Source organism: Pezoporus flaviventris, unplaced genomic scaffold (genome assembly GCF_033815535.1).
Source record: "Pezoporus flaviventris isolate CSIRO_AGI_PZ_B2104156 unplaced genomic scaffold, CSIRO_AGI_Pfla_v1 ptg000041l, whole genome shotgun sequence".
NCBI lineage: Eukaryota > Metazoa > Chordata > Aves > Psittaciformes > Psittacidae > Pezoporus > Pezoporus flaviventris.
In genome coordinates this window covers 7,635,579-7,663,007 of record NW_026892589.1, presented here as the reverse complement: position 1 = coordinate 7,663,007, position 27,429 = coordinate 7,635,579, and the positions used below count along the sequence as shown (strand labels likewise).

The window sequence follows — 27,429 nt, the reverse complement described above, 5'->3', positions numbered from 1 at the left end:
AACTAAAAAGAGACCTTGTTCTCACAGGTGCGACACATCCAGCCACCACCCCGTTTGGTCCTTCACCTCACCACAGCAGTTTCCTGCCCACTAACCACTTGGCAGGTAAGTGTCAGTAAATTGTGCCTTCACCCTTATACCTTTATACGTGTGACGCATTTCTGGCTCTCCAGTGTGGTCCTGCCTTGAGGCACTGTAGCGCGAGGGGAGGGAGAGGTTTAAACTGTCTCAGGAACCAGAAGCTAGCCAGGTTCTCACCCATGCCAGCTTCCCAGCACATTCCCTCTGCTCTCCTCCAAAGAAGGAGCAGGATTAGCAGACCCTCTCTTGCAAGAGGGCATTGCAGAGCAGTCAAGTCTGTCACTGCTGAGACACTGCATAGGAGCTGAAATGTGACCTTCAGAGCCCTTCTTTGTTGCTGAATGTGCCCAAGGAAATGGGGGAAATGTATGCAAAGGTACCTCAAACAAGCCACAGCTTAAAATGGGCTCCTCCCATGCTGTTTCCCACCTATGAGAGTTCTTGGCTAGGTTCTTTAATAAAGTTCAGTGAACAGTTCTTGGCAAATTGCTGTTCTGCACGTTTTGCCAGGCTTTCAGTTTCCTAATTGGCAGTAAGTAGAGCCTGATTTTCTCAAATTTCCTCATTTTAGAAGCTCACAAGCAGCTCATTGCCAATTAAAGTTCAAGCTCTGTTGATTAATGTTTTAGTAACACTCATCCAATCAGTACATGTGGCATGCCACATGACCTGGTAGACTTTTTTCTATTGCAAATACCCAGATTTACATCAACTCCTGAACACTCTGTCAAAATTAACTGTGTATCTCTACAGTCACTCAGTTACTTGATGTCAAAGGGAAAGAGCAAGAATGGCTATTTAAAAATAAGTAAATAAGCAAAGAGCTGTTTGCTTAAAGATCCAAGCTATTTGTGCTATTTGCACTGGTATTTTAAATATAAGGATATCCATGAGGAAGTAGAGAGCAAAATAGCTCCTGTAATATGGTGAGATAAAGACTTTAAAGGGGCAGTCATGAAGCCAGTAGGCAGAAGGAGTTGTTTAGAGATGGCCAGTAGGAAAGAAAACGAATACACTGGTATGATTTAACCCCTAGCCATCTCTGGAGGGCAGAAACCTGAGTCTGGCTGTATCCACTCAGAGAGGAATCTTTATATTAAAAAAAAGAAAAGCAGGACTTTTTATAAAAACAAGTGCCAGTAACCAAATAGATACTTGATGAGGAAAGACAATATTCATCTTTTGCCTCAAAGGCTGCAGCCCTCCCATCCCTTTGTCATAGTAGCTCCTAAGACTACACTATTATTTCCATCACCACTGGGATCAAGGAAGCCATTATGGGAGAGAACTTTGGCACAAACAGGCCAGAGTTAATTGGTGTAAGGATGGATGTAGCAAAGTATATATCCATAGCAATTAGCTTAAGACTGTCTCTATCCACTATTACAAAGAGGGTGGAAGGCTGTATAGAGAAAAGAGTGAAACGATGCATCCCCTCAGTATGCTGACTGAGGAGCCTGCTGAGGTTCTTCTTTCAAGGCAACAGCAATGCTTCTACTATTAGTACTGGTAAGGAAGGCTTAGCAGCAACCACCCTAATTTCAGCTATTAGACCTTAATTTCTAGCTCCCCTCTGACTGGCATACAAAAGTTTATTACAGCACCTGTTTGCAGAGCACTGAATCCCTTCTCCATTTTAACATGATGGGAATTTTCTGTGCAAAGAACCTTGCAATGAGAAGGATCAGCTTAAAGTCTGGCCTAATCCTACTTGGATTCAGACCGTTAAGAAGGGGAGGGGTGCATTTCATTCTCCAGCATTCTTGGCTAAATGCCTGCTAAATCCCTGTTTGCCTTTCCAGATCCATTTAGCAGGTCAAGCACCTTCAGCGGCCTTGGGAACTTAGGCAGCAATGCCTTTGGAGGATTAGGCAGTCATGCTCTGAGTAAGTACTGGCTGGGTTACTGCAGACAAACATGCCTTCCAGAAAAGCCACATGCTAATATTTACAGCAGCTGGTGGTAGTTTTTAAAGAAGTTTAATTCCTAACCTCCATTCTCCTATCTGAAAACACTGCACCTAAGATTTCCAGGTCTCTGCGGTGGGAGCTTTTCTGCATGTCACAAATATCACTAGCTGTGCTCTGTCTCCTCACTGTTGAAGGCTGGTACCTTGTGTGCTCCTAGAGGTGCTAGAGCTGCAAGAACCCACTGAGCTCTGGGTCCCTATGGGCATCTAAAGTAACACCTTTCAACAGCGAAGATGCATAGTGGAACAGCTATTGATACCTCTCCTAATGCAGCGTGTAGACTTCCTCTGTACCCATTGTCTAAAGTTCAAATTGCCTGTATAAAAATTATTCAAAAACATCTTACCTGTAGGCAAGACACGCTTGAGAGCCACACATAAGAGAGCATGCTTTTGCATCTCATGGCGCAACAGAAATCAGCTTAAGATTGACGGAGGAAAATCATGTGACTGTTCTGAAAAGCCTACAGCCAAGCTCTGTTTTTATGCACACACATACATACCACCAAATGGTCTTGTTTCTGTAACAAAAAAAGTCCCTGATCCTTCAGCTGCAGGCAGCTGATTGCTTGTAACTATCCACAAGTTAAAGTTTCTGCCAGTGAGAGGAGCTGAGGAAAAATACTGAGTTTGTGCTGGAACCCTTGCTGGGGTGGGGGGAGAAGAGGAGCTGGGCATTTTCAGTCATCCCTGACTTACTCAGATGTGTAGTTAAAGCTTCCTCCACCCATCGCCTTAAAAATGCTGGTGGATCTTGCACCCGGTGTTGGAGGTATCTGTGTCCTCCTGCTAGTAGCTCCCCCTCACCATTAGTTCCACATGAAAAAGACTTGAAAGGACAGTTCTGGTTGTGATTAGCATTGTCAAAAATATTTATGTAATTATTTGGTTTGAATTATTTTTAACTGTTCCTCCCCCTGCCATTACTGTAGCTCACAACAACATTTTTACTCACAAAGACGGCCCAAACCTGCAGAATTTCAACAATCCCCATGAGCCATGGAATAGACTCCATCGGACCCCACCGTCCTTCCCAACACCTCCACAGTGGCCCAAGCCCACTGATTCTGAGCGAAGCTCCTCAGTGACAAACCATGACAGAGACAGAGAGCGGGAGCGAGAGCCCGAGAAGAGGGATCTTTCTCTGAGCAAAGATGACAGAGACAAAGAGAGGTAAGCAGCTTTTGAGCCCTTCTTTCTGGACCTATTTTTCCTCTATATTTTTCCCAGTTTTTCCAATCATAAAATGATCTTCACAGCAAAACATTGCTTGTCTTTGAAGCAGCTAATAGGCCTCTTCTTCAGATAAGTACAAGGACTACCAACACAAAAAAAAAACCTCTTTTTCTTTTAGGATTTGTCCTCTGTGAAAATACGATAAACCAGTCTCTGCTAGTAGGTTAATAAAAAGCAGCAGGCTGAGGAAATGAGCATGTTGGTGTGTTTTCAGGGTATACTTGGCTGTTTTCAGTGCAGCTGCTTTAGGATCACTGGATGTTCTGAAGACAGGAAGGCAGCATTGTGATGGACCCTTTGGAGACAGTCATAGTTCTCATTAGTGTACAAATATGCTGATGAATTCAAATGTTAGCTGGACATTAATGAGATAAAAATGCAAATGCCTGTATGTGGAGCAGAGTGCATGAAGCCATTAATAAAACTGATCTTAAAAAATTGCATTGTAGACAAACCCTTATTAACAGTGACAGGACTGGATCACCTGGGCTATAGATACTTCATTAGCTTCCAGTTATATCATTTTGAAGATGTAAAGCCCTTTATATTTCAAAGCCCAGTTGTCCCCAACAGGCTATTTCTTTGTAGGCAATAACAGCCTGCAAGTCTTAGATGTGTGTATTTGCGTAGTGAATAGTTTGCCTGGAGTGCTTTTAATGAGATCTTCAGGCAGTGCCTGTGAACAAGATTACATGGAAGCAAAAGGCTGAAAATCGTCTTGCTTTAAATGTTAAATTGTCTGACACCTTTGCATGGATAGTCATTCAGGTAGGAAGCTCCCTTCTTGGCTTTAGTGTAATTTGTCTGCAAACCAAGGTTACTCTCAGGAGTGTTCACACAGGGGTTAACATCTCTATTACTTTTCTATTAATTCAGCTTAAGCTGTCCTCAAGCATCCCTATTTGGATATGGTTTTAATAAACCACATCCTTCACCAGCAATCAAGACTACCACAGAGGAAGAAATTTGGGTTAGCAAATGTAATCATAAGGGATAAATACTTACAGAACTCCCCAAAACACTTCCAGCTTTTAGCACTCGGGTCTTACAGCTCTCTAAAGCAAACCCAGCATAAAACTTCAGCATCAGTGAGCCTCTCAGCTGCATAATGCAGTTCTCTCAATCATACCGTCATACTTTGCATTTAAAGTGTCTCTCAGGTAGAGCAAAGTGCTTTTAAAAGCTGAGCATTATTTATTCCCCTCTTAAAGAGGTGGGATTAACTGTGACTAATTGGCTTGCTCAGATAGAGGTGCAGTTATAAATGTAAACCCTCATGCTTCTCTTTCTAAACCATGGTCATTGTCATCAACCCCTTGTTCATCATAGCAGGTCCTCCAAGCAGAGGTCAATGACTCACTTTTGTGGCCTATTCACAGATTTTTAACTTAAGCACCTAGCTTACCTGCCAAAACCAGCAACACCAAAAACTCCCCTGCAGCTCCATAGGAAAATAAGCATTATCACTGCTTCCAGTCAACAGGCTATCTTGTGAAGGGCCTACACACATTTCTGTAGGCTTCTGGACTGATATTTTAGGAAAGAAGCCTGAGTTAAGAGTGTTGCAGCCAAGAAGATTGTTATCTGGCAGCCAGATGTATATATGAATACACAATAAGTATCATTTCTTTAAAATAAGCTGTCTGGAGTTCTTGTTGTCCTCCATTTCTCAGTGAAGTGGTCTTTCTCTTAGGGTGAATAGACTGTTCTGTCAAATGCATCCCCAGTTTAGTCCCCAGCTTGTGGACATTTAACATTTTCTATGTAGTATGTAAAGGCGGGTAGTGCATATCTTTTAGTGTAGCATCACATCTATAGCTGATGCTAGCAGAGCTTTTCAGATAGTTTTCTGATCAATCTCAGATTGCACAACTAGACACAGGACTGTGCGTGGCCAACATCACGTTTGTTCACACAAAACCAAGGGTGTATGTTCTCTCTTCTTACAGAGACCTCATGGATAAAAACAGACATTCAAACAGATCCTCACCGGCATCGGCTCCAGTGACACATCAAATAAGCAATCTCATCCGCAGCAACAGCCAAACCTCCAGTGATCCCATCAGGCAGGTTAGCCTCAATGAAAGGGAAAGGTCCAAAGAACCCGAGCGAGAGCACCCTGACCGGCTGAGAGAGCCACCCATAGCAGAACACAAGATTAAAGAGAGCCGTTCCCCAGTGAAGGAAACTCCAAGCCATGATAAGAGACCCTCTGAGGACAACACAAAGCCAGTAATCCAGTCTGTATCCCCATACAGCAAACCTGCACTAAGTGAGAGCTTGAAGCTTACCAATCTAATGAGCAAGGACATGGAGAGAAAGACAGAGCTTCCCAGCGACCTCCAGAAGATTAAGAATGACATCAAAGTCAAAGAGGAGAGGAAGGAAGACAGTGATGTGCTGGTGGTAGGGTCTGAACCCTCACAGCACTCCCGATCAGTAGAGCATCCCCCACCACCTACTTTGCATGGATTATCATTGCCTCACTCAATGGCTGCCTCTATGCCCATCTCCATGGGTAGCGTGCACCAGATGAACAACATGAATGTTCTGGACCGCAGCAGAATGATGACCCCGCTCATAGGCATGAATCCGTTGTCAGGAAGAGAGAGGCTGCCGCATCCTGGATTTTCTTGGGACCCAATGAGGGACCCATTGCGAGATGCCTACCGGAGCTTAGACCTGCACCGTCGAATGGACTTCCAGCTCCGGACAGATCCTATCCATAGGTTCCCTACCACCTCCGGATTTTATGACCATGAGCGTTCTTATAGAGACAGGGAACCGCACGACTATAACCATGAAAACCTTCTTGAAGCCCGCCGAGAGCAGGAGCGGTTGCGGCAAGTGGAGGAAAGAGAGCGCTTGCACTTACGGGAAGAACTTGAGCGTGCCAGAATGCACCACTTGCACTCATCCCCCATCGAAAGTCACCTGGCACACGTGCCATCCTTCATGCCTCATTTAAGCGGGATGCATTACCCCAGACTGAGTCCATCCGCTGCCATGCACAATGGGATTTTAAACAGGAACCCACCAACCGCAGCGCTGAGTGCCCCACCGCCTCTTGTACCAGCGAGCAGCACCAGACCTGCCTCCCCACGCAGGACTACTCCACTCACAAACTCAGAGGCCAGGGACTATTCCCCCTCTAGGAACCCCAAAGAAGTAGAGGCACGATAGTCCCCACCAGTGAATTTTCAACTCGCCTGTATATAACACAAGCAAACAAAGAAACAAACAGGAAAACAAACAGAAAAACCCAACACCAGAAACCAACAAACCTTTTACAAAATGCACTGCTGTAAACTTTTCTTTTTTTGTTTTTAAATGTAAAATTTGTAGAAGTTAAGCACATTTCCATAAATAACGGGGTCGGGGATGCAGACTTTCCAACAAGAAGGTTGCTGAGAATGGGAATTTAATATATAGGTCTTGATTTTTTGGTTTTGTTTTTTTGTTTCTGTGCTAAAAAAAGAAAAAACAACAAAAAAAAAAGGAATACAAAGAGCAAGTTTGTACATTTTTTCCCAAATGTGAGAAACATTTTTAATGGATTTGTATTTTTTTTAATTTTGTGCTCTTTATTCACTTAAAAAAAAAAAAAAGAAGAAATTTTGCTTTTGTTTTTAGTTAAATTTGCATTTGAAAGGCCTCAGATCCTTAAGAAAAAAAATACCCAGGGTTTCTTAAAAGTATTATTTATGGAAATACTGTAGTTTTACAGTCCACTGTGAGGTTCCCTTCTGAGGCCAATTGATCACTTACCTTGGTACTTTGGAACCGAAGTTACAGATATATATTAAAATATTAATAATAATAATAATGTACAAAACTGTTTGTTTTTTGCCTTATTATATTATGCAGAAATTTAAGAGGAATTTTTTTTGACTTCTTGTTTTAAACAAAACAGAAAAGAAAAAAAAACAAAACAAAGCAAACTGTAAATAGTCTGTTAATATAAATGTACACCAATATTAAATTCTTAACATAGGTAGACTTTATAAAAATGGTTTCTAGAACCACTCTGGTTATTTGTTAACATGGTTACAACTCATACTCTCGTCACAGTCAGAAATTCACACTCAGAAAGCTAAGTACGGCATATATACTTCAACTATGCAAGAACTCGGAGGCAGGTCGTAGTGGATGTTGGGGGGAGGAAGGTTTAAAAAATAATAAAAAATACAAAAAAAATATAAAACCACCACAACCAACCCAAAAAAAAACAACCAACTCGCAACGCTGGAGACAGAACGGGAATGGCAAGTGAGCGGCAAGAGGGATGCTTGTGTTCAACAAAAGAAGCTAAAAGAGAGACTGTATTTTTTTGTACAAACACAAGGGACAGTTCGTCGAGGAAAGAGAGAGACACACGCTCCTGGAAGGGACTTTTGGTTTCCTACTTCTCAAGCTGGCAAAAGCAGATGGAACTGGCACAGACCCATGCGGCAGACCCTTTCCTTGGTTTTTGGTTTTCTTTTTTCCTGGTTTTTTTTTTTTTCTTTTTTTTTCCTCTTTTTTTTGTGTTGTGGGCAGGATCGCTGGCAAGCAAGGACAAAGGACAATTTTCCGTGGACCCCTTGTGCTAATCGTGCAGTGTTCTTATTGGAATCTGTATACAAGACAAAGTAGAATTTTAGGAGTGCAACAAAAAAAAAAAAAAAAAGAAAAAAAAAGTCTAATGGTTGATTAAAAAAAAAAACAAAAAAAAGCAATTCTGATATATTCTCTCTAGTACATGAAGACCATCAGCAGATGTTTGTTTCAGTGTGGTTCTGCCTTGAACTGCTTTTTGGCATGATTTATTTTTTATTTCCAATTTTACTTTTCATCCATATGTAAATTTTGCCATGTTTTACTTGCTGTACCATCCCCCCTCCCTTATTTTATTTTTCAGTGTCCATGTTTTATATATCCTGGGCTTTTTCTCTCTAGTTAATTCAGCCATCCGCTACTATTTTCTTGGCTCTGTAACTCTTGTTTCCCCCCCCTCCCCATCCTCCCCCCTGCACCCCCTGTAATTTTAAACATTCAGTTTCCTTGTAGATCAATGAAGATAAATACAACATTGATTTTGGATGAAAAAGGCAGTTGAGTGTTTCTGTGTCAGAGCCACCGCTGTTGACTTGGAGGCTAATGGTTTATTGACAGCGCTTCAGCTGCTGGCGAAGGGCTCGGTGCCGGGAGAGGGGTTTGTTTTGTTGGTGGGTCTTGCCTGGCACAAGGAGTGTGGTCCATGAAGTGCTTGGGAAGCGATCGCTGTGGGGTCAGGGCTTGGGGAGGAGAGAGGTGCTCCCGGCTCCTGCACTGATCTGACGCTTCCGCTGGGCGACAGAGGATGGAAAGGGCAGCACAGGCTCTGTGCAGCAGCTGGCTAAAGGGATGGTGCTGCCGGCACCACCACAGGAACGGCATCGCCTCAAGCACTGTCCCCACGTGCATTTGCATTCACTTCCCCAGCTTCTCCCGCAGGCTGAGAGCAGACATCTGCAGGGGGATGGAAAAGCGCTCCAAGCCCCCTCGCTCTCAGTAACTGATTTAACAGTGGGTGCCTGTGCTTTAACACCATGTCACAGCTTCTGGTTTTAAGTTTGCATGTGACTAAATTACCGAGCATAAAAAAATGAAATAAAATAGCAGGGTCCTTAATCTGATGAAAGGAGGCTTAAAACAAAATAGGCGTTAAAAATCAGCACCTGCTCTGCCAGCTGAAATCGGAGGAACATATAACACATGGTGGAAGTGAAAAGTGTGTTGGGCTCAGCATAAAGATACCCCTAATGCTGGCCTGGGGGATTGTATTCTCTCCTGGTGCCATTGTCCATCATGGCATCTTGCTTGACACCGCTGCTGAGGCAGACCCATGTAAATAGGCTTCCCAAACCTCTGTTGGAAAGAGGCCAGAGCTGCATCTCCTTGATGCAGATGACTGCTAGCAAAGGGTGGTTACTGCACACTTCAGAACGATGCACGACCTTACCCTTTGGAAGTGTTTGGTCCGTGTGCAATTTTAAAAGTGAGCATTAAATCGATGCCATGCTCCCCTGGTATTCCTGAAGGATTGCTTACTGCAGCCACGCCGGTGCCAGCAGAATTCGTCATGACTGATGTTGTGGCAGCCTGAATATTAAAAGAGACTCAGCAGCTTGCCAGTCTCTGTGGTGGGAGGCATTGCTCTGAGCTTCCAGAGGATGACCCATCAATAATGCTGCACTACAGTGGGATTCCTGCAGAATTACGCAGTGCCGAGTACCCGCCTGCTCCCAGAATGGTTCATCGTGATTAATGGTTTTATTACCTAAAGAGAGAAAGTAATTAATTCAGCCTTATTCCTTTAAGGCACCCCAGCTGAGCTGCCTTCTGCTAGAAAGGGCTGGTGCACGAGGACTCCCTGGGTTTGTGCATTTCTGCCACTGTTGAGCTTTTGTTTTGTGCCGTTTTCACCATTTTTATTCTTTCGCTTCCCTTGAGACTTCTCTCGGTCACTGACAAAGGGTGGGATTTAGCAAACAAATGGCAGTGGGAGGAAGGAAGAGGATGGGATTTGTGAGGCTCTTTGCTTGCCTCAGGCAAGCAGTCTTTGAGAAGTTGCTCAGGAAAGCACAAGGAAGGAGACCAGCTCCTGTACTTGTGTCACCTTTTGTCTGAAACAGGATGCTGCACGCCACCACAGCGCAGTGGGATGGGGTTTGGTGTGCGCCTACCTCAGTTATGGAGAACTAGTCAATAAAACAGACAAATATCCAGCTCATGGAGTGAGGGAAAAAGCCAATCTGTAAAGCTGTAATGAATCCTCAGAGCTGTTTTGTGAGAAAAAGATCTCATACTTACCTAAAAAGCAAGCTTTATTGCCTAAAATGGGCATGTGGCAATTGTCCATTCCAGCCTTTACAGACACCATAAATATTTAGTTACTGGTGACCCCGAGTTAGATGAACAAAGGGTTGATTCAGGGGAACCCAAGGACTCTGCAGCAGCCTGAGCTGCCGCCACCACATCTGCAATGCCAGTATCACCTGGGTGCAGAGGAGGGGCAGCGCAAGAAACCAGCTTTACAGAAACGCAGTATCCTGGGAGCTGAGGCAAGAGCCAGGCACACCGGCTTGGCTTTGAGCAGGAGAGCAAGCCCCTGGACAAGAAAAGGGGTGCATCAGTGGCGCGCAGCTCAGGCTCTAGCCAAGAAGCCCTCGGTGGCGGGGAAAAGAGGGTTTGTGTTTGCTTTGGCTCGTACTGAACAGAAAAAGGAAACGTTTCCTTCACCTCCTTCAGGAAATTCCTCTTTGCCAGTCTTAGGAAAACAGCGGTGTTGTGGTTTGCTCCGGGGGATTTTGGTAATGGTCTTGAGAGACCGAAATGGCATTGCCCATCACTGAAACTTGGGCTTCAGCATGCCAGGGGCTGCCGGGTCTTTCCCTGCACACCCCCTTACAGAGCTTTCCCAGTGCTTCTTGGTGTCCCTTTGCACAGGCACTTTTCTTTGGGAAGAGTCCAACCAAGGAAATACAGTTAAAGGGGGCTTTGGCAAAGCTAGCACTTCCACTGATACCCTGGGGAGCTGGTAGCCCACGGCTTAGCTCGGAAGCACGGTGCTTTGGGAAGAGGGCTGCTGTAGCATGCTGCATGATGTGGAGCCCAATAGCAGGGAGCAGGGGAGGGCTGCAACGGGCCTAGGTTACAGGCTGCCATTTCTGAACATGATGGGGAAAAAGGAAAAATCAAGCGGTGTTTTGGAGTTTAACCTGGAAAATATTTCCCCAAGGCCTTTGAGGGATGTGTGTGAAGGAAAAGGGTCCTCTCCCCCCACCCCAGCCCCTGCTGCTGCAGCACAGTTGGAGACCTCCCTATGGCAGCGGCTGGGACCTCCTTGCAGGTGTCAGCACGACGATTTCTTTGTCTTCTCACAAAAACCCTTCTGCTCCATTAAGCTCCCCTAATTGCTGCATTTATCATCAGCCATTTTCTGCTTGTTCTGCTCTTCATTCAGCCAGGACATTTCAAATAGACAGACCCATCCGCACCTCCCGCCGATGGAGCTGTGCGCAGGCAGCGGCTGCCCAACGGGCCGGCCAGCAGAAGGTGCCTCATTACCGGCTCCGTGGCAGGTTGTGTGTCACACAGATCACAGCAGCTGGGCCGGGTGTCAGGCCCTTTGCACTGAGCCTTGGTAAACAGCTGAGAGGAGAAAAAGAGAGGATTTTTTGACTCCAAACCCAACCCGCTTCATCCTCCAGCTCCTGACATGAATTCATGCAGCTGCCCACAGCAGGGTGAAGCCCTTCATCACTCCCCCAGAAAGCAGTTTGTGGAGCAGAGGATGTATCGAACGCCCAAAGGAGACCAGAGCCCAGCTCACACCCACATCAGCCTCCATCACACACTGTCCTTGCCAGTGGCAGGAGGAGCCGTTGAGGACAACAGCTCAGCTGGGGCAGGCAGGATTCTGCTGCTGGTTTGCAGAAGAGCTGTCTCAATGTGAGCAGTCACAATGAGCTCTTACGCAGCGTTTGCTGCTGGTTTACCAACACTTTTGTTAATAAATACTATTTCAGGAAAAGGAAAACCCAGGCACTGAAGGAAGTCACCAGCTTTTCACATGCGGGAGCCGTGCCTCTCCATCATTGCCAGCTGATGGAGAGTCAGTGCCCAGCACTGCTCCTCAGCATCTGTTGTGGAGCGGGTGGCAGTGGAGGGATCGCTCAGAGAAAACTGCAGACCAGGAGAACTCTGTGGAAATCCGAGTCTAAAGGGCTGGGCAGTGATAAACAGAGTGGTGGGGACCTGGTTTGGGGGAACTTTTAGGTTTCGTCATTCAAAAATCTCTTTTTTCATTCTGAGTGCTGTAAAAGAGCACTCAAAATTTTGACTCCAAAACCCCTGAGAAAAAAGTGATTTTTGAGAGAGGGGCAATTCGATGAAATAAGAAAGGAATGTTTAATTTTAACTTGAGGGGGAATGAATCCGGCTGAGCACCACATCGGAGCCTTGTGCTGGTGAGACCAAGCCTCAAGAGGGTCGGGATCTCTTCCACATCGGTTTAATGGTACCAGCAGAGTGGAGGTGCTGGAATTTCCTCTTAGTTTAATTATACCAGAAGGCAAAAGTCCTTCCTGACTCACGTCCTGTGTGACTTGGAAAGTCCTTTCATCCAGGTCAACGGCTCTTGAACAGACATGCAGGAACCACCATGACCTGTAAAATCATTCCTGGGGTCTTGCTGAATTACTGTCACGGACACAGGGCCAATGCAATGCTTTGGAAGGAGGATGGAAGGATTTAAGAGTGTGTCCTTAATGGCTTGTTGAGTGAAAAAGCTGGAAGAAAACTGACCTGGAGTATTTTAAGTTCCCCTACGGAATCTGTATTATTCTGTGTATTTCACCAATATGAGCTGCAAACTGACAGCCTCCTGCCTGCTTTTAAGGATGCATTCAGCCAATTGTATGTAGATTCCTATAAATACATTAGGATGTGGGCAGACATGCCTTGTCTATCACAGAATCCAGGCTGGTTTGGGTTGGAAGGGAACTTAAAGCTCCTCCAGTTCCAACCCCTGCCACAGGCAGGGACACCTTCCACTGAGCAGGTTGCTCCAAGCCCCTGTGTCCAACCTGGCCTTGAACACTGCCAGGGATGGGGCAGCCACAGCTTCTCTGGGCACCCTGTGCCAGCGCCTCAGCACCCTCACAGGGAAGAGCTTCTGCCTAAGAGCTCATCTCAATCTCCCCTCTGTCAGGTTAAAGCCATTCCCTCCTTGCCTTCTCACTGCACATCCTTGTGAAAAGTCTCTCTCCAGATTTCTTGTAGGCCCCCTTGGGGTTTTTATGGACATCTAAGAAAGGACAGCATGTGAAAAATGTCTGACAAGGGAACCTCACCTGACTGGTGGTTTGCACTAAGCCCCTTTGTACAGGGGAGGTGATAGTGCCATAAAATACACTGTTATGTCTTCCGTTTGATAAAACACACCTTAACTGCCTGATAGCCCCATAAAGGCCAAAAGCCAGGCACTGCTGTCATGGGGCTATACAGGCTAACCATGTGTGTGCAGCTGAGAAGGCAGGGGTGGAAAGCAGTCCGGCTAGTCAAGGAGTTAATTCAGCTGGTGGGGATGGCTCTGGAGGTCCCTCCCCCATGGCCAGCTGAGCTCAGCATTTTCTCCAGTTGGAGCTTCACTGCTCAAACTCTGCAGAGCTTACAGGTTAAGCCTCAGGCATGACCCAGCTTCTGGTCAGATACAGGACCAGTACTGCATCTCTGGCCAGCACGTCAGGGCACGGGGATGCCAATGGCACATGCCCAGGGCTCAGCAGAGCAACAGGAGGAACCAGACACCTCCCACCTGGGTCTGCAAAGTCCCTGCCAGCCCACTTGGACCATTACTGACAGATCCTGTGGCAAAGGCACTGCACGGGTTTTCTGCACCCTGCCTCCAACGGGTTCACTGGATGACTTCACGCAGCCAGACATGGCCAAAAATGTGCCTTCGTGAGCTAATGAATTGGTTTAATTGTCTGCCAAACCTGAGAGCAGCCAAAAGTAACAAATTAAAGTTTACAATCCTGTGGTCTCATTTACAAGGGGATAATACAGCAACTGTTTATTTTGTGAGATGTTGCAGTGAGTCGGGAGAAAATTACAGCCCCTGTATAATATTAATAATAATCATCATCATAAAAATACTTTTAATAGGAAACACCGATGGTTGTTTTGCTCCATTAACTTGCACTATTGTTCCAGCCTGTCTGGCTGCCGACTCAGCAGGGCAGGGGGTGTTGATTCCCCGGAGGCAAAATTGGCCTCACAGCCACAACAGCTCACAGCAGCTTCACGCTGTGGTGCAGGAGTTTAATAATCGCCACGGCTGTAGCATGGCAGCATCCGTGGGAGGATCTGCAGGGCCAGATGAGGCTTTACGGGGCCACGGAAAGAGCTCCAGGGGAGGAAGGAGGTGCCGGGGTGCCTGGAAGCTGCTGGCAGGCTTTATGGCTGATGTCCCCAGCCCGGAGGGGACAGGCGAGGTGGGAGCAGCAGCTCTGCAGGCTTTGGAAGAGGTGCAAGCTGCACCCTTGTGCAGCGGTGCCAAGGGATGGAGGAGCAGGACCAGCCCAGCATGAGACAGAGCCCTCCCAGTGCCCTGGCGAGGGGGGAGAGCCAGGACTGCGCAGGGCTTTGTCGCTGCTGCTCCGACACCAGCCCCAGGATGACCCCACTGATAACTCAAGCCAGTTCATGGCCCATGGGCGGGCGGCTCCTTGCCTGCCCGTGCCTGGACAGGGGTCCCCGCGCTGAGATGCTGCCAGGGCAGGAGGAGCCCCCCGGGCTGGGGCTGGCTGAGCCCAGCGCTGTGGGTGCTGGCACAGGCTCAACCACCACGAGGCAGGGACCCAGCAAAGCTGGTGGCAGCATCTGTGCCAGTGAGGATCGTTTCAGGCTTTCTGCCTCTTTCAAGCCGCTGCTTCAGCAGCCCTGGCTGCATCTTCCCCCATGCAGGGGCTGCCCAGCGCTGGGGCTCCACTGGGCTCTGGCACCCTGTTTCCTCCAGTCACGGCTCCAAGGAGGTGGGGACTTGCGAGAGAGGCTTTGGGATGAGGGAGGGTCCTAAATATGGGATAACTGCCGTAAGCGGTATTTTGTCTGCAAAAGAGAAGAGGCCCATAGGAATGTCAGCAGCTGGGAGAACGGCTGCGTGGCCAAAGGCAGTTGAACGGGAACGCGAGAGGGGGGAAAATAAATAAATACATCCGTACATCCCCATGAAATGAATCCCTCCCCGTTCAGCCATTTCCCTTTATTCCTTCCTTTTAGAAGCAAGGTTATCGGGTCTAACATCACATCCAAACATTTCAGCACTAGCATTATACGGGATGCTCCAAGGTCAGTGCCTGCAGCTGTAAACTCATTAGTCTTGTCTTTTGTGAGAGAAGAAAGCCTCTTCATTCCTCTCGCGCCCCCTTCCCCCCTAATTAAAATTAAAGTATTTCCTGGCCAAAAGTCATTTCTGCATTCATTCATCTCAATTCTTTTCTGTTTGGATAAACCACCCTCTGGTACTCCGAGGGTGTTATGTATACAAACTATAAACTCTTAATGGTCCTGCAGTGTGTTATGACTGGCCTAAAGAGCTAAAGCAGGCTCTGAAAAAAAAGTGGTTCTTGGCAACGCTGTGTATGGAGTTCAGGCTCATCAGTCATATGCAATTAGAGATTAAAAGTGCTTGATGGACTATAGGGGAGACCAGCACGGAGGGAGATGAGGAATGCAGGAGAGGAAATGCAAACAAAAGCTTTTATCTCAGCACAGCAGTTGCTACCACAAAGCAGGCCCGGGAGGACAATCCTCATTTTCTGGAGGCACCCACAGCCTTTCCAGGCTGGAGGGCCCAGGCGCGCTGAGCTCCGTGCCCCAGCTCCCTCTGATGGCCACCCACATCTCTAGTGGGATGATGCGACCCCTCAGGGACCACCGGGGCCGGTGGCTGTGGCCTGGGGGGGGCACAGGAAAGCCATGCTCAGGAGGGGGGTTGTGCCACAGCCCAGGCTCACAGGATCCCATTGCCAGCTGCCCGCAGACACAGTGCTTGGCAAATCCCCCCTCAGCTGCTGGCAAGTGCCAATCTGCCCAAAACAGAGGCACCTGGGAGGCGCTGCGAACCTGAAGGGTTCATAGGGATGGGAAGGGATCCATGCCGCTTCTTTCTTGAGCAAAGGGATGTTTCTCAGTCGTGCTGCTGCTGCTTAGAAGGGAGGTGGGTGTTTGGCACATGAATGCTTTTGAAAGGTTTGTGGCCATTTTTATCTCATGTTTTGCTATGTGGGGGCCCTGCTACATGCTGAAAAAGGCTGATGGGGCAAGGCAGCTCCCTGCTGACCACATCCTTGTTCAGATGCACCCAAAGACACGCAGCAGCAGGAGATGAGAAGAGGTGAGATAAGCAGTTAGGATTGGCAGGGGCTGTCTTCCCCTTCCATACCTTCAGTCTATGTAGCATCGCTGATTTTGGGCAGGCTTAAAACATTGGGCTAATATGGGCTATAAGGGAACATAGAGATGCCTTTTTTTGCCAGTAGGACAATGGCTGGTTTTGCAGTCTGCAGATTACATTTTTCCTTGCAGGGAAGCATAGTTGTTTGTTAACAAACTGTGACTTGAGCTATTGAAAATGCTAGGAGGGGAAAGGTGTTCAATGAGCTGGGTAGGGCAGTCCTGACCCCATGGTGGAATGCAGACCAGCCCCCAAGGGTTAAACACCCTCTGTGCCATCACAGTAAATGCCTGCTGGAGGCTTTTCTGCTCATCATCAGGACTCAGAGCACCCTTAGGGGTTCAGTGCCCTTTGCTGGGTCACTGACTCAGTGACGAATTAGGGGAAGGGCTCCATCAGAGCTGCCAATGTGGCCTGGCAGGTCTCCTATGGAAACAAGGACAGAGCTCAGCCTGCGAAACTGTGAGAGATTTCAGCCCTTCCTTCTGCACCTTCAGACACTTTTGTGCTTTGTGTAGGGGGAAGGTGTCAGACAGCTCTCCTGTGCGCAGTGGTCACTGCACTCCAATAAACTGCTTCGCATAGTATCAGGAGACACAGGCGAGACTTACAACCTTGTGACCTTGCTGATGAGGCTATCTGAGAGTGTCAACCCTTGAAAAACAAGGACGCTTCCCTCCTTTCTTCCCACAGCACAGCAGTTGTCCTTCCATCCTTTTGCTTTTCCTACCCACAGCTAGCAAGAGAGCCAGGGAGGCACTTTGCTGAAGGAGGGAGCTGACTCTTTACGGAGTTTCATTATAGGTGTCTCAGTCAGCCATTAGAGGTTCATTTAAATGGGTTTTCTTGAGCATTAATAGGCTACAGTAGTGCATTCATAGCCAGCTTTTCTCAGGTTTTGCAGAAAGTGGTATAAGTGGGTTTCTTCAAGTGTATGTGATTGCTCATAGCTGCTGAAGTTGATTTGAATCACTTGCTACCAGGCTCACCAATTTAAGCCTGATAAATTGTGCATTATTAACTGGGGGAAGGGAACAAAGCTGTGTTCTCCCAGAGAAGAAAATGCAGGATTTCTCATCAATGAAGAATGATTCCTCTCATCAGCATAGTCTGAGAAAGGCCATAATGAACCATTTGCACCTGAGAGCAAAAGCCTGCTACATTCCTGATCAGTCTTTGTGCTCTAGGACTCAGACATCATAGCTTCTGCCCAGAGCCAGCCAGGAGGAAAGGTAAAACTGACCACAGTGCTATGTGTGTAGCTAAGACTGTGCTTGTATCAATGTTCCTTGGCCACTCATTAGACATCAGTCCTATCCTCTGTACAGCTGGTGGTGGCTCTGCCTTTCTGTTCAGGAACACTTACTGCAAACTGTGCAAGGAAGAGGAATTCAACCCCTTGCCCCAGGCGTTAGTACTTGCTAAAGAAACAAACACATTTCGAAGGTTTTTCTCTGTGTTGGATAGAAAGCATCTGCCACACAGGAAATAACTGTCTGACTCTTTGGAAAGCTTGTCTTGCTCTGACCCCCACATGCTGCTCGCCCATCAACAGGTTCGCTGGTGATCACTCATGAGGTCATGGAGTTGGTGCTTGAAAAGGGACTGGTCACTACTGCCGTGGTAATGACAGTAGTGTTTTGGATTGATATTATGAAATGCATTTTAGGCAGTTTCCATCCAGATGCCCCAGCCTCTGATCCCATCTGCAAGAGTGACTGGGCATGCAAATAATCCACTCTGTGTTTGGATGACACTGAATTAGTGTTTTTCATATACTGCATAAGCACATGTGATGGATCCCACTGCCTCATCAAGCCTGGCATCCTGCTTGAGTGTCCCAGCATGCAGGGGGCTGTATGATCAGGTACTGCAGTGGGTTTTCATGTGAGCACCGTGGTTATTGATGCATTGCTGTACGACAGCCAAGCCCTGTGCACAGGCTGCGTGCTTGCCCCTGGGGGGGCTGTGGGCACCGTGCATCTTGTTCTGAGCCCCATGGCCTGATGGATGGACCCATGTTAATGAGCTCCAAAGGGAACCACATGGAGCCCTCCTTGCTGGAGGCACAAGCCTCTAAGGGAGGGAGTTAAAAGGGGGCAAAAAAAAGAACAGTAGACAACAGGGATAGACTCCAGATAGCTCCTTTGGGGATGTGAAGGTTGTGCTTGATTAAAAGCAGTGCTTTATAAAAATGTTATTTGCTATGCTTGGAAGATGACATTCAGTGCAATAAGAGTGTACAGCAAACCTAATATGCTCCCTACGGAAAGGGCTGAGGTGTGTGTCAGTGAATGCATCCTATCATCTTATCTTTGATCCCTTCTCTTTAGTAGCTGGGTTTTTCCTCCTGGTGCTGGGAGGTTCCACCTTCTCCCAGATATGTAGGCATCCTTCCTCTGTGGCAGCGTGCAAGCAATGGTGCAGGAAAGGTCTTTGATGAGAAGATTCACAAGAGCAGAGAACTGTGACTGTCTCTCTGGGACACACTGATGACTGGTATCAAAATCCCAACCCTCAAATCCCACCCTGAACTTTCAGGGTGTATTTATTTTGGATGCCGTCAGCTTAGCTACATCAGTGCAGCTGGAATGAGCCTTTCAGAAGGTGATGCACAGATCTATTTCCAAGTAGTTTGCACTAGACTTTGTCTGGACGTGTTTGGGTTTTAATGCTTTCCCAGAACACTTGTAAATTTTTATTTCTGCTGAGAGCAGGAGAAACGAGCTGCTGGACACAGAATCAAGTTGATTGTCTACAAAGTTTAATGCTGTTTTCTTGCTCTATTATTTGGCCATTCTGTGTTTGCGCAAAACTCTGTTTTAAAGCTCACTCGGAGCTCCCGGGCTGTGCAAGGAAGAGAAGGGGGAAAAGCTATTTCTTTGCTCTGCCAAAATATACAAAATTTTATGTACCATGATGGAAAGTTGAGGTGAAAAGGGCTGGATCTGAGACAAGAAACATTTCTTTAATTTTCTCTACCTTTTTTTTTCTAACAGGATTTGCTGTTGCTTTGAAAGCCTCCTGCTATTTTACAGGCAATAAAAAAGAGAGACTGAAAACATTTATTTCCTGAGACTTGCTCATTTCTTGAGCTCTCTTAAACTGCACATGCCTAGCGAAGAGGAGGGATGGCATGAGCCCGCAGACCCTTCGTTCAGCTGGGGAGACCAAGATTTGCCTGCCTGGTCGTAGTAACTGAAAGTTTCATTCTGCTTTGTAGCCCTTGTCCTAAGCCCTGTGCAGCCCTGGGATCCCCTGAGGACGGGACCTGCCTCCCTGAGGCCACACGAGCTCCTGGGTGCTAAGACAGCCGTGTAGGTGAGCAGGCTGCCACCTCGATTCCTGCACTGATAAATGGTCTTTGCTCTCAGGTAAGCCAAAATTGTTCAGCCGTCCAGATGCTGGCTGGTGTCAAGAGCATCCCCCTGCTTGGCCAGTAATGTCACCAAGTTCATCCAGTGTCATCCAGCTTCCCATGGGCTGACAGGTGTCACAGGTACAAGCGGCAACAGATCTTGAGGTCTGTCCCAGCTCCCCAGCACAGAGGCGCATGGGTCATCTCCTGCAGCACTGCCTGCTTCCAGGGCTCCAGTGGGATGGTGACCCTGTGCTTGGCTTCTCCCAGTGAGTTTTGGTGGCAAATCCAGGTCACGGGTGTGGAGGCCAAACCTGCAGCTGTACATTAGAGTTCACAGAGCATTTCAAAAGCATGTGCTGTGAATGAGAGGATGTGTGAAATCAAAAATATTTTCACATGATTCTCATACAGTTTAGCCTTCCTTTGACCTACAGCTTTACTTTTACTTACTGCCATTATTTTTGGCTGAAAATTACAAAGCTGAAAGAGCATCTGCTCCAAATAATGCCGGTCAGGCTTCTGGATAACAGCTCAGCAGCTTCCTGCCAGGAGCAGTTGCTGTGGCTTCTTGATTACTCTCAAGATGTATTTGATGTTTTGGGGAGGATAAGGGAGTATTGTGAGGAAGATAGATAGGAAATATTTGTTTGTAGAAAGCCTGAATACCAAAGGCCCAAACACCTTAGCTAGGATGTGTTTAAGAACTGTATAGTTTGGGTGAAATCCTTCAGGGGCAAAGGACACAATACAGCCTTTAAAGATCATTAAACAAAGACGATCTTTTGGAAAACTGACTATCAGATATTAAATGAGTATGAAATAGGATCAATCGGGAGGTGTGTGCGCTTAAGGAATCCACATCTTTTAATATCTAAAAACATATCCTTTTCTCAAGTGCCTGTTTTTTAGACATGAGCCACCTTGCTTGTTTGCTTTGAACAGAGAAAAGTCAAAAAACGTTTTCTTCAGCTCCCACCAGGCAGGTACTAAACACGTCAGAGCAGTCCCTGCAGCTCAGAAGGCAGCCCTGCTTGCCTGCACTCCCCAGCCTCAGAGGTGCTGTGTTAAATATTCTGCACAGCCTGGGGAAAACACCCCCCCCCCGCAGCAGACCCTTTCAAGCCTTGCTGCCAAGCAGCAGGCTGCCTGACCTCAGTCTGCAGAGCTGGCCAGCAGCGTTGGCTCTTCCAAGATAGGCCTGGCTTGGCTCTGGTTGCTGTGGTCTGTTTGCCTCCCTGCAGCACAGGTAGGGATTACTAGGCAGTGGGAGGAGCGCTGCTGCCACAAGCAGACCAGCTACCTGTCCTGGTGTCCCTGGCTTGCTCACAAGGTCTCTCCAGTAGCAGTACACTCCCAGCTCCTCTCTGTTTAGCCTAGCCAGCAGCAGGATCACTGGTGGCGTGGTTCTCCTTGCAATGGTGCCATAGGATGGCTGCTGGGCTCCTGCCAGCCCCTGCCTGCTCCCTCTGCAGCTCTCCTGTGCTGAGCTCCCCTTCCTGGCTGGGCTCCAGCAGCATGTCTCATGTTCAGCCAACCCCAATCCCTACTGAATGCTTTAATGCGATGTTTTTCTTCACTTCTAAAATGGTTGGCAGCTCAGCCTCATGAATCCATCGGTGGTGTGCACCTCTGCCCCCCAGACACATGAATGCATTTAGACCTCATGTACCATCAGCCTTTCCTTTTAATGAAGTTTTATTTTGGGCAGAGGACAGGGAAGCAATCCCAGTGGCTGGGCAACTGCACCACTTCTTGCAAGTGGAGGAGACAAGTTCTGTTCCTGGGGGGACAGCTCTGGCTGGCCTGTGCCTGCTGTCCCACACCAATGCACATCTTGTCCCTCCAGGCTGCACCTCGGTTTTCCTAGGGGCAAAACCAAAGCTCCCCATCTCCTCACCTTCATAGTCTTTTGACCCCAAACTTTACATTCTAACAACTCAGAGCTTTAGAAATGCATGATGGAATTTTCTGTTTGAAATATAGGGCTTTAACTGGTGTCTTCATTTGTGGCTTTGACTTTAACAGGAGCATGGCTTTCAGTATGTGTGTGAGCACGTGCCCTATCACACAAGCAGAGCAGTGGTGAGATGCACACTACCATGTATACTTGAACCTATATTTTTCAGCTTTTTTTGTATCTGTATTTTAGCCTCTTGAAATTTCTATAACTAGAGGACAAAGACACAACATGACCAGGAGGGGTGGAATTAAATCTCAGCTGCTTATTCACTCCAAAATATTTACTAGCAAAGATAAGTACAGACAGAAGCTGTACAGAAGTTAAAATACTAACTTTCAAACAGAGTAAATGGGACATCAAAGTCTGACTCTGCTCCTGCTAAGGTTCTTGGCTTCAGTGGCAGAAAATCCCAAACTGAATTTCTCCTTTTGACTAAGAAGGGGCAATGGCAAGAGCTGCACCTTTGTCACAGTCCAGTGTCTCACTGCTGAGTGTGTGACTTGAACTCTCCAGCAATAGCTGGAGACTGGAGGTCACAGAGTCTGCAAGCCTGGGGTTATTGATGGGATCTTGCGTACACAGGCCCTGTGCTGGTTTGCATTGCTGTCTGATGGAAATGCACAGCAGGTTCCTCGCATTTCCTGGGTAGGGTAGGAGGCTCTGGTTTTGTCCCGATTTACTTGCCTCCTGGTATACTGGATGACTCTTACATGCTTCTGAGCATTATTTCTCTCCTTTACTTCAGTTCTGATTATTCCTTATCTCACAGGACTTTATTATCTGTTCAAATGGTTAAACAGGAGATTAAATGGTGGGGAAAATGAAAAACAAACCTCTCCATTTTTTGGCTGAATTCCCTTTACTAAATTATCTGGGGTTTTATGTGCTATAGTGGGTCCCCAGGCTCCTGACTTATGCTTCAAAGTGTTAATGGGGTTTCTCTCACTTCTCTGCACTCTCCCAGCCACCCCCTAGCCAATATCACAGCCTGTCCATTCTGAGTGGTTTGGATTTTTGTTGGGTTTGGAGTTGGTTTTGTTTTGTTTTTTTAAGGCTCTGTTTCCCCACTGTAATAATATTAGTGGAGCTTCATTAGTGCTAGCACACCTGGGCCCTATGGTTACCCCTTGGCTATCTAAATATGTACACTGAACTTCACAGCCTGCAGATCATCAAAGAAATGACAAGATGGAACTCAGCAGATTGCCACACTTTTGAGAGTATGTCACTAATTTACACCTATTTGTAAGGAATAAATATTTTCTTGCAATCATGTTTCTCAGCCTGAAGGCAGACAGCTGAGTCTTTCAAGGATAAAACTGATATTGCAACACTGGGCTACAAAACAGGAAGTGGATTTCTGGGATTTTATGCGGGAGCAGGCTGAGGCATGCCAAGAGGTTTCATCCAAGGTGGATGCCTGGAGGTTACATCCTCATCTGGAGTGTTTGGAGTATGGGAGTAAACAGAGACCAGCCCTGAGTTAGGGATGGCAGAGACCAGCCCCGAGTTAGGGATGGGGTGGGAGAAATGCTTTAAGAGTCACTCACCCAAAGCACGATCCCCCATTAATTAACAGGAAGGTTTCCACGTGCTATACATTCCAAGAGGCTTTGCTTGGCAGCCTTGTCAATCATTCCCAATGCACTGTAAGACAGGAAATTTGGGCAGCTTATAATTCTTTGTTGCCTACTGTGTATTGAGCTTTCGCATCTGCTCTGCTGCTGGTGTACCAGGCAAATGATTTAATGGGGCTGTTTTGCTTAGTAATGTGGGCATGTGAACAGCTGGCAAAGCCAAGCCATGTCCCTCCTCCTCCCATGTGCTGTAGAGGCCAAAACCTTGCTGAAATGTTCATTTTTCTAACATCCTGCAAGACATGACACAGCCCGGTGTTCTGGGGCCCATTGTGCACAAAGCAGCTGCAGGTGGTGAGAGGGCAGATTACAACAGCATCAGTTCAAATCTTTGTTTTTATACCTGTACCAAGAAGCCTACAAACAATTATCCCCTGGGTTTGCCATGAAATGAAGCTCGGTATCCACAGGGCAGTGAAAAGAAAAGGGAAAAAAAATGACAAAAAAATAATATAAGGGACTTGTTATTCCCCAAACCATGCATTATGAATGTACAAAACCCACAATTAGAGTTGCACTCTCAAGTCTGCTCAGAAAAGTCTAAGCAGAGCATGCAAAAGAGGTTATTGCAAGGGTATGACATCCAAAGCAACCTCAACCGGACTCTGTAGTGACCTACATAATGACCACAAATTTTCTATTTAGGCCTGATTACTTCAAACTGAGCTTTAAGGAGCAGAGGGGGAATTTTTTGTTTTTTTCCCTGTTCCTTTGTGGCACTGCTGTGGGCAGTTTCGGTGGGAAGTGGCTGGACAAAGCAGCCTGGAGATGCTTTGCAGCCACAGAATGTCTCCAGAGGGACATGGGGATAGTCAGAGCTATGCAAGAGGTCACCTGCATACTGCACAGCTCCTGCAGTACATCTGGTACTGGGCTGAGGGGGTGCCTCATGTAACTGGGATGCATTGGCGAACATGGAGCTAAATTTCCGATTAATTCAGTGATTTATAGACTGTACCAGACCCTGCACCAAGAGTTTCTGTGCTTTACATGAGCTGCACGCCTGCCTCAGTTTCTCCCCAACTAGTGCCATATTGAGCAAAGGGTGCAACAGCACCCTTTAATGTTCAGGTTTGTGGTGAGCTTTAGGATACAGGCAGCCAGCTTTAGGATATGGGCAGCCAGCTCAACTACCAAAGCATCTCCTGCTGCTGTAGCACTGCCTCATCCCAGGGGACAGTCTACAGACCAGGGAATCCCCCCGTGCAGACCGTCAATCATGGGAAGGTGGCAGGTGGTTGAGTTCTTGTGTCACAATAACTCCACTTTTGTTACTAGAGCTTGTTTGTAGCCTATATAATCATAGCAATTAGATACAACCACTCTTAGCTGCATAGCTTAATTACAACTAATGCACATCATTTCAATTAATTTTAATTATATGGAAAATGTGAAGAGTCTGTTACTCCATTGTTAAAATCATTTGGGGCAAACAAGACTAAAGTGCTAAATTTCATAAAGGACCTAGTTATTAATTTTAACTCACTAATGAATGGATGTGTTTCTAAATTCTCCAAAGATGTAGTCTCTACTTGAAAAGTCAGTGCTGTAGATTTATTGATATACTGTCTTTCACAGAGAGATTTAGTCCCAGCTTTTAATGCAAAATGGAAATGCCCCATAATGCTGTCTCAAGCAATACTTCCACAGAAGTCATTTCATGTTAATTAAAAGTAACTACCTTAAAATTAATATCACTGCTGTTGAAATATCACCATGTGGACACTCTTCTAACAAAATAAATGTGGGTATGACCGCTTACTTGGAATAATTTTAGCTTCTAATTAATCCAACAATTTTCTAAGACATTGAAATCTACTGCCTACAAGCACATTTCTATTTAGTCTATGAAGGAAAATGTTTAATGCTGCATGAGCAAGTTTGGAAAGTCTTCTTTATGATATGTACTATTTTTATCTGCTCTTATAAATACCACTCCCTTAGAAATAAAATGTTTCTGGAGTTTGCTACATTAAAAGGAAAAGAAAACATAGCAGAAACTTTGAGTCCTCTTTTAAAGCATAAAAAGGTTTATCTTATCTAGAGCAACCGGTACAGGATAACCAGTGTTATCTTATCACCACATATTGATGTCAGGGTTTAAAAGGACTTGAGGCTGTTATGCTACACGGAGCAGAACTCCTACACTGATAAACACTGATAAAGCTGCACTGCTCTAATCTAAACTACACCTTCTTTCTGCCCCAAATACACTTGAGAAGAGCCAGAAGCATTTTTCCTAGCACAGCACAATCCTCTGAGTGAGGGTGGGCTCCTTGGCCTGCTTGTGCTGCTGGGGAAGGTCCCTGAGCATAGCCAAGGCTGACAGCAGCCTCAAGGAAAAGAAACGAAACCCATTTCCAGGCTGAGCTTTGCCCATGGCCATTGCTAAGCTCCAGCCTTACAGGAATAACCTGAAACAAAGGCATGGGGTTTTGTCAAAGGGCAATGTCCATGTGAGAAGGTAATGAATGGGTTTAAAACTGATTACCTTCTCTAAGTGGTAGCAGCTCACACTTGGCAGTCCTGACTGTATGAGCTTCAACCCTTCAGCAGCCTGGCTGCAATCATGTGTAATTTCTTCAGGAAGGGATGTACAGCCTTAAGGCCTTTGCTTGAAGAAAAAAAGATATCCATAAAGTGAATCAGGTCCTGTGAAGTGAGAGCTTGTCAGGCGTGGGATGCTGGCTGAGAATCCAAGTTGCGTACATGGTCTCTTCTTGCCTGAGTAATGTAGATGCCCAATGACTGACCTTGATGTAATCTTCCTGTTTTAAGCCATCGAATCAGCCTTCCGGAGGAACATGGATGCCAGTTAACAACACAGTGATATGAGTGCCCATCCCTGCTAGAAGCATGTTAGATATGCTAGGGGTCTCGCTTTGCCCTGCATGGCCAGCTGCTGTGCTCCAACAGTGCTCACCCACAAAACCACCAGGCTTTGGACATGGCCTGCAGTTGGCCTAAGTTTGCTTCAGGATTTGCTTCAGGGAAGGGGCTTCTCTCCAGGCTGTGGTAAGGGCACAGGTGTGACAGTGATAATAATGGGTATGTTGGAGCCAGGGAGATACCAAGTCATGGACAATGTCCCTGTGTCACTTCTGTCTGCACACAGCCTTACAGTGGGAGTGGTGCAGTGCAATGAGACAAAGGGCAGGAGGATGTACAATAGACATAAGGATGTATAAATCTGGGAACCAACATAAAAGCTCATGCTAAGGACCAAAGTACAAGGCTGAGATAGTCATGCTGCAGACGTTCAAAATGTAGTACATAGGACACCCTCATATTCTATGTATGAACTCCGAGCGTGACACCTCTTGCCTGCTTGTGCAATTCCAATTAAATTTGGGTGCATTAATCTCTCTCTTCTTAACAGGAACTCAGTTGCTTGCTCCCTCTCACCTCCATTTTCTGCCAACTGCAGATAAAACACCCAGTCAGGCCTCTGCTTATTTGATCCTAAGGTGAAGCGATCAAACAAGCTTGCAACCTCACTGAAGGATCACACAGAATGAGAAAAGGGGCTGCAAGGCAGATTAGTGAAATCGCTTCCATTACAGCTCTAAGCACAGACATATGATGTCTCGGCAAGTTTCTTTTACAAGCCTAACTTTCCTCCCTTTTCTTCAGTTTTGCTGTGGTGTCAATGTCTCCTTCTCAAAGCACTCAGGATAAAACCCCACACTTTAGAAGCATAGCAGCCATGAAAGGCCTGATGTTGCACTCTACCATAAGCTGGACCAGCTTCTTTTATTTCACTAGAGCTGCTTCATCCAGACATAGATGTCACGACACATATGGTACAACATATATCCCCTCTGTGTTGCCTTGAGCTGACAAAGTGTGATTCCCAGCCATGTGGCAGCAGAGCCACTGCACTGCAGTCCTAGGGACCAAGATTCTACTCACTTTTTCCATGCTTTTTTATAAACAATAGGTGGCAATTTTACCAATTAAGTGTGTGGGGAAGCAGCGAGTTTGGATCAGATGCACACAGCAGCTGCCACAGCATGACTACGCAGCTCAGAGAGGCTGCAAGCACTTAAGCAAGAGAGAATTATCATAGCGCAAGATTAGTTCAGATATCATAAAGCACTGTTCCACTTCCAACAGCTCCCCACCAGGAACTCTCCACCCATCCCTGCAGTTAAGATGTGTATCTGTCTTGCAGTGTTAATTGTGCTGGCCTGCCACTTT

At 46.5% G+C, this 27,429-nt stretch overlaps 1 protein-coding gene across 24 annotated transcripts in view; it reads left to right on the top strand.

The window, feature by feature from the left end:
* FBRSL1 (fibrosin like 1) overlaps positions 1 to 8,375 on the top strand; it is a 533,464-nt gene extending 525,089 nt beyond the window's left edge. For 23 of the 24 annotated variants that reach the window (XM_061466075.1, XM_061466087.1, XM_061466085.1 and 20 more), the window contains 4 exons: positions 28 to 105; positions 1,884 to 1,967; positions 2,983 to 3,223; positions 5,236 to 8,375. In XM_061466075.1, coding sequence (XP_061322059.1) covers positions 28 to 105; positions 1,884 to 1,967; positions 2,983 to 3,223; positions 5,236 to 6,469 — 1,637 coding nt within the window. In that variant the 3' untranslated portion in view covers positions 6,470 to 8,375. The remainder of the gene's footprint in view (positions 1 to 27; positions 106 to 1,883; positions 1,968 to 2,982; positions 3,224 to 5,235) is intronic. The other variant, XM_061466084.1, reaches the window with a different exon arrangement.
* Positions 8,376 to 27,429: the final 19,054 nt, after the last annotated feature.